The sequence below is a fragment of the Melospiza georgiana genome, chromosome 1 (genome assembly GCF_028018845.1).
Source record: "Melospiza georgiana isolate bMelGeo1 chromosome 1, bMelGeo1.pri, whole genome shotgun sequence".
Lineage (NCBI taxonomy): Eukaryota > Metazoa > Chordata > Aves > Passeriformes > Passerellidae > Melospiza > Melospiza georgiana.
In genome coordinates this window covers 29948346-29961091 of record NC_080430.1, presented here as the reverse complement: position 1 = coordinate 29961091, position 12746 = coordinate 29948346, and the positions used below count along the sequence as shown (strand labels likewise).

The 12746-nt window shown below is 34.7% G+C and overlaps 1 protein-coding gene across 1 annotated transcript in view; it reads left to right on the top strand.

The window, feature by feature from the left end:
- The window catches only part of CRPPA (CDP-L-ribitol pyrophosphorylase A), a 106623-nt gene that overhangs the window by 38276 nt on the left and 55601 nt on the right, over window positions 1-12746 (top strand). Inside the window, exons 4-5 of the mRNA XM_058040479.1 lie at window positions 551-655; window positions 7931-7976. Coding sequence (XP_057896462.1) covers window positions 551-655; window positions 7931-7976 — 151 coding nt within the window. The remainder of the gene's footprint in view (window positions 1-550; window positions 656-7930; window positions 7977-12746) is intronic.

Genomic DNA, 12746 nt, shown 5'->3' with positions numbered 1-12746 from the left:
TAGCAGTGTGGGACTGCTATTTTCTGTGCAGATAACTGGAGAAAAAGATAGAGGGAATCACATAAGGAATATGGAGGTTCTTAGTTACTACCATCCCTTTTTTTGATGCTGCAATAACCAAAACAGCGCTTGAAGGGTCATGTTTCTTCATCTATTAAATTGTTCCTGTACTCTAAAGTTGTGTCGCTGGAAGGTCAGTGGTGTATTAGTGAGGCCTCTCTCAACTCCATCAAGAATATTTTTATTCATGTAACTTCTCATTCATTTATTTAACAATGTAAAGGTTTAGCAAAGTACTTGCAGCACCTAACTGAATTAATCTGTGCTTATAAAGTGTTTATTTACTTCTGTAGGACTTTCCTGAATAGCCACAATAAGCTTCTTGGAATGGTTTTATTTCTGATCCATGCTTAACCTATGTGCCTAATACAGATGTGTTACTGTGGATAGGACTGTTGAGATGTAAGGTTTCATTAATGAAAGAAAAAGTGTTATTGCTTAGAAGTATCTAAGACTAATTTACTATATTTTTTCTTTTTAATTACTACAGTGTACAGACTATGACCTGGATTATGGAACTGAATGTTTGCATCTGGCTCTGAAATACTGTAAAACAAATGCCAAACTTGTTGAAGGAACAGCTGACCTCTGGAAGGTAAAGACAATAATAATATCTAGTTATATGTATATATATATGATTTAAAATTAATAAAATTTGCATATTACCATAAAATTTCAGATGTGTTTTCAATTGTAATTTAGGCTTTTATAGTTCATTTTTCGGAATTGGTTTTGTCTCGGCTCTTTTTAGAGCTCATTATTGTAGAGAGACTTGGGCAGGTGTTACTTGAGATAATCAATGAAGACAGCATTTTCCTGTAAATAGGAAAAACATCTAGGTATTTGAATGACCTGAGAATCTGTAAATCTGTAATCTCCAAAACTAAGAATTTTCTTTTATGATATGAGCTTTCTCATGCTATTTCTACATCTTTTGTCTATTTTCCTCCACTTTTCCTATGAGGACATCACTTTTTTTTTTTCTCATGGCAAATATCTGGCTATCAACAATTTTATTTTTAGGGTGGCTCATTACATTCAGTAACACTGTAATATTTAAGACTTCTTCAAATAATCTTTTACATATATTTAAGCATCATTTACCTTGTCTGGTAATCTCGCAGTTTCCTGATGAGTGACAAAGCAGCTGTGTGTACAGATGCCAAAGCATATGTCCCTTCTACTTCAAAGTATTGCATGTCATTGATTTGGATGGTGGGACATAATTCATTTTTAGTAGCTGTTGCATCAAGCAGTTTTAAAGTTTTTTATATTTTATTTTATTTATTTTATTTAATTCATTACCACATTGAAGGAGCTAGAAGCAGCTTAAATCACTGCATCTGTCTTTGACAATAAATTTCCTCCAATGAGACATTATTTCTAATAGTATAACCATAAATCTTCAAATCTTTCATGAAAAAGAAAGGCAGTTTCCTGAATCTGCAGTGCAAGTTTCCTGTGCACTTCAACAGCAAAATTTACTTGTGCATTGGTTGCATGCAGAACTTATTTTGATGTCTTGTTGGGGATATATAGTCATTCTGAAACAGAATATGGTCTGTTTTCCTATTTAGTCTTCTGAGGGACAGATTATGTCATGCGTATTTACATGACACAGTTTTTTGGATGGTTTCATCTTCTGCATTGCAAAGCATGGTACTTATGTGAAGGGCAGCAAAATACACCACTAATGCTCATTTAGCTCATTAGAGTGTTCATCTGGTTCTTTGTTATCTGTAGGTACTACTGGTTTCCAGCTGATAAATGTATCTTAGAATGACAGAATAATTTAAAGTCTGAACGAAATAGATAGATGTCATTGAGTCCTACACCTTGCTGAAAGTGGGACCAGGTTAGGCAGTGCAGGGCCTTGTCCAGCTAAGTTTTGAATATCTCCAAGAAGGGAGATTTCTCAGGCTCTCTGGGGAAGACAATTCTAATGAGTATCACCTTGTATGGGAACTTTTTTCATAATATTTCATCAACATTTCCCTTAATCCCTCTTGCACTGGGAAAGGAAGAAGGGCCAACAGAAAGCAAGAAAAGTCCAATTCTTCACTATGGCCATTAATTAACCTTTCCCTGCCTTCCATCTTCTGTAATTTGGGCTGAACAAGCCAAGTTCTCTCACACCATCCTAGCAGCCCTCTACTGGCTTCCTCATGTTCCTCTTTGTGTTGTACTGGGGAGCCCAAAGCTAAAAGCAGTACTCTGGAGTGTTCTCTGAAGGGCCAAATACAGGGGAATAATCCCTATATTACTTGTAATAAGTGTTACTTCTGTACTGATACATCCCTGTTGCATTCCTTTTCTCCACTGCTCCCCACTGCTGACTCATGCTCAGTTCAGAAGGTCCTTCTCTCTAAAGCTGTTTTCTGTATTTCAGCATCAGCATGGACTGCTGCTGCCCAGGATAGTTCTGTCCCAGATGCAGGACTCTGTGTTTATGTTTTTTATAGACCACAAAGTTTCTCTCAGCTCCTTTCTCTAGGCTTTCAGGAGCCTTCTAAGTTACTGTTGGATCCTTGAGCATATTGAATGGATACTTGTTCATTTGTTATCATCTACTAGTTTTCTGAGGGTATTTCCCCTTTCTCAGGTTGTTAATAATGATATTTGTATTGTCCCCAGTATCAGGCCCCAAGGAATAGCACTAGTAACCATTCCCCAGTTTCATCTGGACTTGAACTTGTCCACATGTTGTGCACATCTCTGTTTTAAAAAGGACTTGTTGAAGTGTCAGTGTCACCTCCAACACTGTTTATGAAAAAGTTAAACATCCTGATGCTCTAAACTTTATAGCATGCGGGATCCATTGCAGTAGCACTGGACTTTAGAGAGGCCTATAAACATTTGGAAAATGATAACATGTGGGAAGGGAAGTCCTCTCCCTATGCAGGAAAGAGCAGCAGAGACATTGTGTGATAAACTGACTGCAACCCCCATTTCCCATCCCCATGTGTCACTGGAGGGGAGGGGGTGGGGAAAATTGGGAGTAAATTTGAGCCTGGGAAAAAGGGAGGGGTGATGTGAAGAAATTTTAATATTTGGTTTTATTTCTCATTATCCTACTCTGATTTGATTGGTAATAAATTAAACTAAATTAAACTAATTTCCCTGAGTTGAGTCTGGTTTGTGTGATCTCTCCCTGCCAGTATCCTGACCCATGAGCCTTTTGTTATATTTTCTCTCCCCTGTCCACTTAAAGAGGAGAATGACAGAGCAGTTTTGGTGGGTACCTGGTCAACCCAGCACAGTCTCAGTGTTGACAGTGTTGTGCAGTGTGACAGTAGCAAGAGCATCCATTTATGTGCAGGCACTGTGCTGCAGGCAGTGCAGAGCAGTGAATATTTTACATGAACACAGAGGTGCTGGTGCCAGGCCATTGAAATACCTTCTTGCGTGCTGTGCCCTAATTTTGTAGCTAAAACTTGTTGATGTCTTCTGTGGCTTGTAAAGACATTAAAAATGGAAGGCATAAAAATGACAAGGTCTGTAAAATATTACATTGTTTCTGCAGGAAATACTCATTTCAGTTTAGAGCCTACAGAGCAGAACAGCTCCTTCTTGAATAGCGCCTGGTGTTGGTCACTCTGTACTGAGGTGTTTGGCAGGTGACCTAGAGCAGTACCATTAAAGAACAGTCATGCTTGGTCTGCAGTTTCATGAAATGCAGAAGACTGCAGTCACCTCAAGTGGTACTTGCTTAAAAAATGATTTGGAACTATTGTTGTTACTAATCAGCTCTCAGAAACACAATTTTCTTTCCTTAGCTGTCATAATACTGTAATTTGTAATATATTGTTATTATTTTCTGATAGGTTTTTTTAAACCTGAGCTAAATGAAATTTCATATGCCAAGGACTGATATTCCCTCAATGGCTCCAGTCTTATATTTTCAAGACAAGGCCAAGAGATGTTCCATCCAGATAAATAAGAACTGAAATAAATAATCATTGTTCAATTGAGGTTTCAGAGGATGCATAGCAGAAGGACTGCAGTCAATTAACAGTTTGTGTATTGAAAACCAGTTTCATCCTATGTGGACCATGAATTTTTAAAGAGCAGATCAGATAATTGTAAAAATTCAGTTTATGCATGAGGTGTGCAACCTACATAACATTAAATTACTCAAAGGTGTGGAAAATTGTGTGTGTTTATATATTCTTGAATTAACGTTAATTATTCTACCTGAGCATTTGTACATTAGAAAGATTAACATTTCAAAGTCATTGTTAGAGCTAAAGCAGGAGATAGGTTTTTTTTTATTTTCTGGGAACAAATTACAAAATTAAAATAATTTTTTGTAGTGAAAACAACCAAGTGATTCAAATTACTTCAGTGTTATAAATATTCATAAGTTCTGTTTTAAAGATAGTTATTATATAGATAATTATAAGATACATGGGATCAGGATAGCAAAAAAAAAAAGAAACATAAAGTCTCTATCAACACCACATTTTCAATTTCTCTGTGTTTGATACCTTGGAAGTAAAATTACTTTAAATATTCTAAATAGGCTAAAAATTAACTGACAGAATGTGTTTGTTGTACTCTAATATGTGTGTGTATGTGTGTATTGTAGATAAAAAAATCAGTATAATAACACTTCCTAAAAATTGAGACAGATTTATAGACAATGTTGACAGTGTAAAAATTCCTCACTATTTTTAAAAAACAACAGTTTATTTTCTAATCCTACAAGACTATCTCATACAAAGGAGCTCTGTACAATGTTGTAGTATAAGAGGGGAAAAACTTCATTAAACTGAAATGCAGTACATTTGTGTGTATTTATTGTGTAAAGAGTTGTATTTTTGCATTTAATGTACATTTTTGTAAGTCTGAACCATCCATCAAACTAAATCAGTTTGAAGAAGAATTTTAAACATCACATGGAAGTAATTTTGGGGAATAACTTCTAAAACAACATCTTCCTAGGTAGTGAAAACTAGTAGTCTGACAATTAACAAAAAAAGACACACAGAGAAACAAACTCTTCTGTTGATTTTTGAGGCTTTATTGAGGTACAATAGATTGTTAATTATACAGAAAAGTAGAGATATTAAATAAGTAAGACTGTTCTGACTTTGCTTTAAGCAGGTCATGTTTTCATATTTTGTGAATGTGAGGTATTTGTGTTGAGTTTTAATATTTGGCCTAGTGATATGCTGCATTGCAGCAATAACATTCTGAAAATCTTGGATCACTGTATGTTCAAGAGGACAAAATGAAAATTAATATTTTCACATGAAAAATGAGAATTTGAGTAATTGGGAGCCTGTGAGTTTGATATTGATCAACAAAACAAAAGGGTGCACTGCTACAGGCAAAACTTGATCAATAAAGTCATGGGATTAAAGTAATTAATGTCAGGCAACATGGAATTTATTTATTTTGTGAAATTGACTTCAAGACTTTATTGCAAGACTGTAATCTTGGCTGATAAAGATGGTAGTGCTGATACAACGTACGACTGGCAGAAGTTTGACTTGTTACTGCATGATGTCTTAATTAAAAATAGGATGACTGTAAGTGTACTAGTTCTTATTAAATAGATGAAAAATTAGATAATTGATATATTTCGAAAGATAATTCTCACCAGTTTCTGCAGAAACTGTTATTGTCTCTAAGGTATTTAACAGTTGTCTGATAGAGTTTGCAGACAAAGATTTAAGGATCTGTAAATAAAAATGTAATTGATGAGAAGTAACCTATTTATAAGGATTACTTAGAAAATATTTTCAACAAAGAGTATGCTTTTCATTGCAGCTAAATATAAAGAGCTGATGTTAAAAACAAATGAAGTGTAGGTCATATTTAGTGAATTGTTCTTGGAAGGCAGTGACTTTAAATGTAGTATAGGCATCCCATTCAGAGGACAGGAAGTTTACACTGTGTGTGGGCAAAATACTGTATGTCAGAGAAACAAAAATATGAAATTAGAAAAGATATGTTCAAGTATTACCAGTGCATCTAGAATATTATGGAGAAATCTGGGCTCAAGCTCTGTGCAACTGTTATAAATAGGGAACATTTATGGAATTGAATTTAACATCTTAGTCAAATTGAAAGAGGTGTAGAGACTGCTTAGGGGTGGTTGCAGATGGTATCTGGAAGGGTTTTTTCTGTGAACTCTCCAATTTTCACGAAACTTATAGGAGCTTGTATCTGAAATTATCTTATAGGATTAAAGATTTGGAAAGAATTACAAATGAAGCATGTGATATGGACTTTGTTGATTTATTTCTCTACAAAACAAACCATTTACTGATATCTGTCTCAGAATTTCAGAAGAGATTTTTTTAAAGGTTTATTCTTAAGTTTTTATTCTCCTGTGTTGTTTTTCTCTAAGACTGCACCTATCATTTTTTAGATCAGACTGCTGAAAAATATTTTTGCACCTCAAAGAGACTAAATGTTAGGGTATGAGACCATTTCTAACAGACTTTAGTCTTGTTTTTTGATAGGTTTTGATATGAATCTGATTCACTTTACTGAAAGTTCAGTATAAAGGCCCTCGAGAATCTGGTGAATAGAAACTTTGCAGCAAAGTCAGTCACTCAGTTGCTCACTCCAGCCTTAAATCTAATTTCAAGATATTGATTCTTCCCAACAGTAAGTAGTAATGTACATGTCTGTATGTAAAGTCAGACTCCAAAGATTTATCAGGGTAGATTAATTCTCTGGCTCCTCCTCCTCCAGGACAAACTGTACGGAAGTAAGTTAGTTTTTCATTTTAAAATAATATAATGCATTGGGGAGATCATGAGATGTTATTAGTCTGTGTCTGACTATAATCCAGAGCTTAATTTATGAGATTGAAAGGAAAGTGATTACAAGAATCCTTACGTTAAAATCAAGTAATCACTTGGAGACTAAGATGCTGCTACTGTTAGTGGTGTCCTGCTGAAAGATTTACCTTGCAGGACTAAAGCTTTTGGAGTCCTGTTCAGTTCATTTCAAAAAGAAAGAAAAAATATTATTCAGATTCAAGAGAAAAAAAATTCAGAAAGTCCAGTAAAATTTTATCTAGCATAAAATGAATTTACGGTAAAAACAAATACAAATATTTAATACTTGTGTCAGTTCAAGTCACTGCTTGTCATTGTGAAGACATTGCTAGCAAAGACTGCCAATGTCCTGGGTAGATGCTGACTTTAATGCTCTGTTATTTTATTTGCAAAGCCTATGTTTGTGAGTGTCAGCCTTCATGAGGGTACAAAGACAGTTATGAAGGGTGTTTTTGCAAGTACCAAGTAAATATTCAGCATCCTACTGTTCATCTAACTTGATCTGATTAATATCTTCAAGAAGAATTTGATGTTTATCAATTCTCTGAAAGCTCACACTGTTTACTTGTAGTCTCACTGACTCCCACTGGTTAATTGGACTCTTATTAACAGTAACGGTATTGCACTACTGAAGGATTGCATCTCTATCAGTAAAAGCAATAACAAGGTTTCTCCCTGGCTGTCAATGTGTCCCAACTCCTGTTAAAAATTTGTTCCTAAGTCCTGTTAAAAATTAATCTATTTGCAGTAAAATTACAGTACAATGGATGTGTAAAAAAATTGATGCATTATCATGTTTTCATGATTTTTCAAAGTATTGAAAAAAGCTTTAGATTTCAAATGAGTTCTAAGCAGATTTAAGTGTTTGGGAAAGAGGTTTTCTCAAGTCTCCAGTAGTTTCTGCAACTTCTGTTCTCATAAATTGCCCGTGATATTTTACCAAAATTAAGAAATTGACAATATCACTTGTTTATGGTGTTTAAAATGTAAAGAATTGCCTTCAGGGCATTGTTTTATTGGTTTTACATTCCTTCTTGCTGTGTTAAATCTAATGAGGCTTGTCTGTCCTTTAGGTGACCTACAAGCGGGATCTGTATGCAGCTGAATCAATCATTAAGGGTACGTGTTTGTCCTTGTGACTGTCAGTTTGCATATTCCTGATTCTAATTAAGAGTTTTGTGTGTGATAGTTTGAAATGTCTTTAAGAAAAGTTATGTGATGGATAAAATGTGCTTAGGCAAGTTGTTTTAGCTTGTTTACTGATATCTTTCTATTAGGAATATTTATCTTTATTTACTTCTCTCAGAATACAGAACCTTATAAAAGACTGTGTATATTACAGTCAAATAGATATTAATTTTGAAGCACCTTATAAGGAATAAGCAATTTTTTTTCTTTCATTTTCAGGTCAATTCTGAATATATTGAGTCTTTCTATTCTACATAGTGCAGTGAAAATGAGATATTAACTCTTTAGGGCTTCTTCACTGTTTTACATACAGGCAGTTGTTGCCTAAATTGATATAGCAGTTATGTGATATGGAGGTATTTCATTAATTTCTAAATATTTTGTTGAACAGTTTGTTAACCTTTTTTTTTCCCCTGGTGGCAGTGGTTTCATACCAGTTTAACATTAAGACTGGATTTAGCCTTTATCTAGGTGGACTCGCTCTAAAAACAATGTAGGAAGGAAGAATTCTCAAATACTGTACAATGAGATAGTTATTGTAAACTGATAGGCAGTGATTCAGGGGACCCTTGCCTGACTCCTCGTTGAGAACTGAGGGATAAAACCCCAGAAACTGATGAAGAGAAAGGGACTTCCCTTTGGATTAAAATTTCCTTTCCAGAGAAATATTTAAGGAAATTTGAGGAAAACCTGTGTGCTATTGAGGTCACAGAGAGTGACTGGCTAGTTGTTCAGTCTCGTTATTACAGCAGGTAAATATTTCACATTAGAATGCCCTGTTACAACTACTTAACTGAATTTTTCAGGCACAAATCAAAAAGATGGAAGTGGAAAGCCTGGAAATTTCTGGTTCTGACAAGCAATGGGTTCCAGTAAAGATGGAGCCAGACTCTTCCTCAGTGGTCAAAAAATTACAGACTTGGAACAAAACTAACCTTTATCCAAATGAATTTCCATGCTCCTGTGTATACAAGGGCTTCAGTAATCTCATAGATCTTTAAAGGAGATTAGTTGTTACATTTGTTATATATATATATATATATATATATATATATATATATATATATATATATATATATATATATATAGACTATGTATGTATATATAGACATATATATATGTATGTCATGTTACCACCTTTTTTTTTTTTTTTAAAGCCTCTTAAAGTACAGTCTTCTTTCAGCTAATGCTTATAGTAAAAAGCTTGTGTATCTTAAAGTAAAAATGAAGATTTTTGTGGTAGTCAGTCAGGCTAATCCCTTTACTTATCTAATGTCCCTTTGCTGTGGCAGCATCCAATATATCTGCTTCAGTTACCACAGTATTCTTATTATGGTGGTCTCTATGACAATCTGTACTTTAAGATTGTTGAAGTTTAGATTTGCTTCTTGCTGCATTGCATGAGTTCAGGAAGCAGAAGCTGTACGTGTTCTTTGCTCATTATGCAAGTAGTATAATGAATCCTTCATAGCAAATTAGGACACTGCATAACAGAGCTATCTTGCATCATTAATTATCTTTAATGGGGTTTTGAATTGGCACAGTTAGCAGTTTGAAAGTTGTGCCTTATCTATTTTGTGCCCTTCAAAAGGCTTAAAATCTCAGACCTTCAGGTGACTATAGCATGAATTATTTTGGTAGTGGACACTTGAGCCATGTAAATTAATATTAGGCAGATGATTTATGCACAGTTAATTCCACACTTAAATCATATTTAAGGGGAGTATGTATTTTTGTCCTTTGGAGCATCATCCTGATGTACCCCTGTATGGCCTTTTTTTGTCTTATGGTTGTTAGTTTTACAGAAGAAATCTTATTAGCTCTATTCTGCTGTGTTGTGCTGCACCTGTGGGAAACCTTCAAGGACAGGTCACCTTAGAGAATGGCAACCATCCCAACGAGCCTAGGCATGCTCAGTTAGGCCTTTCCTAGAAGCTGGGTAATTGACTATATCACAGTGTCTGCTTTTCTTAAGAGTTCAGAACCCACTATGTGGTGTTATATTGTAGAATCATGGAATCATAGAATGGGTTAGAAAAGACCTTAAAGACCATCTAGTTCCAAGCTCATGGCCATCAGCAGGGGCACCTTGCGCTAGATTGAGTTGCTCAGAACCCCATCCAACCTGGCATTGAACACTTCCAGGAATGGGGCATCAACATAATCGCTGGTCAATCTGTTCCACTGCCTCACCAGCCTCACAGTAAAGAATTCCTTATTAATATCTAATCTGAATCTAATCTAATCTCAGTTTGAAGCCATTCCCACTTGCCCTATCACTACATGCTCTTGTGTAAGTGATGTGCTCTTGCTTATCACTTCTTGTGCCATGTAGAGTGCCTCAGGGGGAAGTCCTACATGACTGTCAAGTAGAGCTGCAAGATACCAGCTCGCTAAATGCTGCCTTGCATGCTGTCAAGGTCCTCTAGAGATGGCCCAGAAACTGAATGCATGGGCTGGGAGGGTGCTGGGTACTAAGGGCTCTGACCTCACACTGCTCCCCACTGCTGTTTCAGTCTTCACAGCTGATTTGTTTATTATTAAGTTTATTATTGTTTATTTATTTATTTATTATTGTTTATTTATTTATTATTTGTTTATTATTAAGTTACTGTGCTGGATACACGTTTTATCTCTGGATGAGTGCAGTAGTGATGAAGAACTGGGTGTACACATTTAATTTTGTGACTACGATTCCAAATTTTGTCATCTGCAGTTTATTAGTGATCAAAACTTTTGGTTTTCCTCAGGAATTCAACAAATTCTCCCTTGCTAAACTTGACTCAGGTGGAAGTAAGAAAAATATACATCCCTACATGCATTTGTTTTACCTTAAATATTATATGCATGCATATCATTCTTCAAGGCAACACAAAGATACATTTCACTGATGTAAATAGACTAATGAGTTATTTTTCTTTTGAGACTGTTTTCTTAAAACATTTCTTTTTAGTTTCCTGACTTCTTCAATTCTCTTTTATAACTTCTGTAAAAAGCAAATTTAATGCTTTTCTTTAGTTAAGCAGGTATAAACTTGTAGAGTATGCAGACAAGGTGGTACACGCCTATTTTTAATAGTCTTGAAGTAAGAAAACATTGTCTTACAATAAGGGTGACTCATCTAGAAATGTAGTTAAGATCAGGCTAATACAAAACATCCTAAAAAAATTCCATTAGGATTACTGCCCTGAAGGTAGATAACTTTGAACTCTAGTTCCAACATGTAAACTTAAATGGTGCTTCTCAGAAGTTTGTAACTTACAGTTTGACTCTCTGTCCTCCTCCTTCTTGTTTTTCTTTTCTCAAGGGCCTTACTTTATAAATTACTTTTTCACAAGAGCATGCATTTGCAGATTGGATAATTTGCCATCACATTTAGCTAAAAAAGTATCTGTTGAGGCAGATAAAATGATGATTTTTGCAAGTTTTTTTGCCGAGAAAAAGATTGTAATGCCTTCAAAGTGTTTATGACTTGTGTTCTGTGAAGAAACTATGTGACTGTTTATAAAAATAAAAATTGAGATAAGCCTTGTTTAGCAAAGACAGAGATTTTATCTGCATTTTCATGAGCATGCTCATGAACAAATGGCTATTCTAAGCTCTGAGCCAAAGAAATAGACTGGCAGGTGGGGAATACTCCTTGGAATAGCTACTGTCAGGTGAAAACAACCCTCTTTTCTTGCCTTCTACCACAAAATGTTCCTTTCTTTCCTCTGTACTAATATTGATAGGGTCAATGTCAAGTTTGACTTTTAGTTTTTGTGGCTACAGAGACATGGGGAATGGGTAAATAGCAACAAAAAAAAAATTGTTAGATATTTTTGGTTACCTATATTATTCAAATAACAACTTCAACTATTCTGTTAGGTGTGAATGAATGCTTGGCAGTATTTATTTAATTTTTCTTATATTTACAGTAGCAGCATTTCGTATCAAAGGTGTTTCTAAAGATGCCAGAGGAAACCATCCTGAATTTCCTGACCAGTCAAGCCATTGCTATGGAGAAAGTGCAAATGGAATTCTGATAAATTAATTTACTACTCGGAATTCACTACAAACTTCAAAAGCATTTTGATGATTAGGATGTGCTTCCAAAATAATAGGAAAAAACTAAGAATGGTGTGGTACAAGCATGTTTCCAAAAACAAGTGTATGTACACATGTATATGTGCAATTAAGAGAAAAAAATTTATGTCTGTAGGCTAAAACCTATTTGCCATTCAGATGCATTTTTTTTCTTATGGTATTAATTCTCTAGGATATGATATTTATTATCTTTATTCAAACAAAGTATTATTTTAATTGCTGCTTGTTTGTGGCATGCTCTTCAAGGTAAACTTCTAAGTCTCCCATCAGAGTACACTTAATACACCATCTAACTATGGTAGTTCCATAAACATGAACACATTTTAATTTATAATTGTGTATGATTCTAGGATAAAGACTGTGGCAGGTGTTGCTGCATAATTATGTGATCTAAAGCTTTCAGCATATCAAAGGAGGGTGTGAAGAAATTGAAAATTAGGTTTTCTGATGTAGAAAAAATAGGTTTGATGGAATAAATTGTGAAATCTTGTATCAAATTTAACTTTAATGAAGAAAACCCCTGATAGGGAAATTTAATATTTAAATTTGACAGCGCAAAGTTTAAGCTATTTTTTATTTAATGCAAAAAATATGCTCTGAGCGTATGTTAAAAGT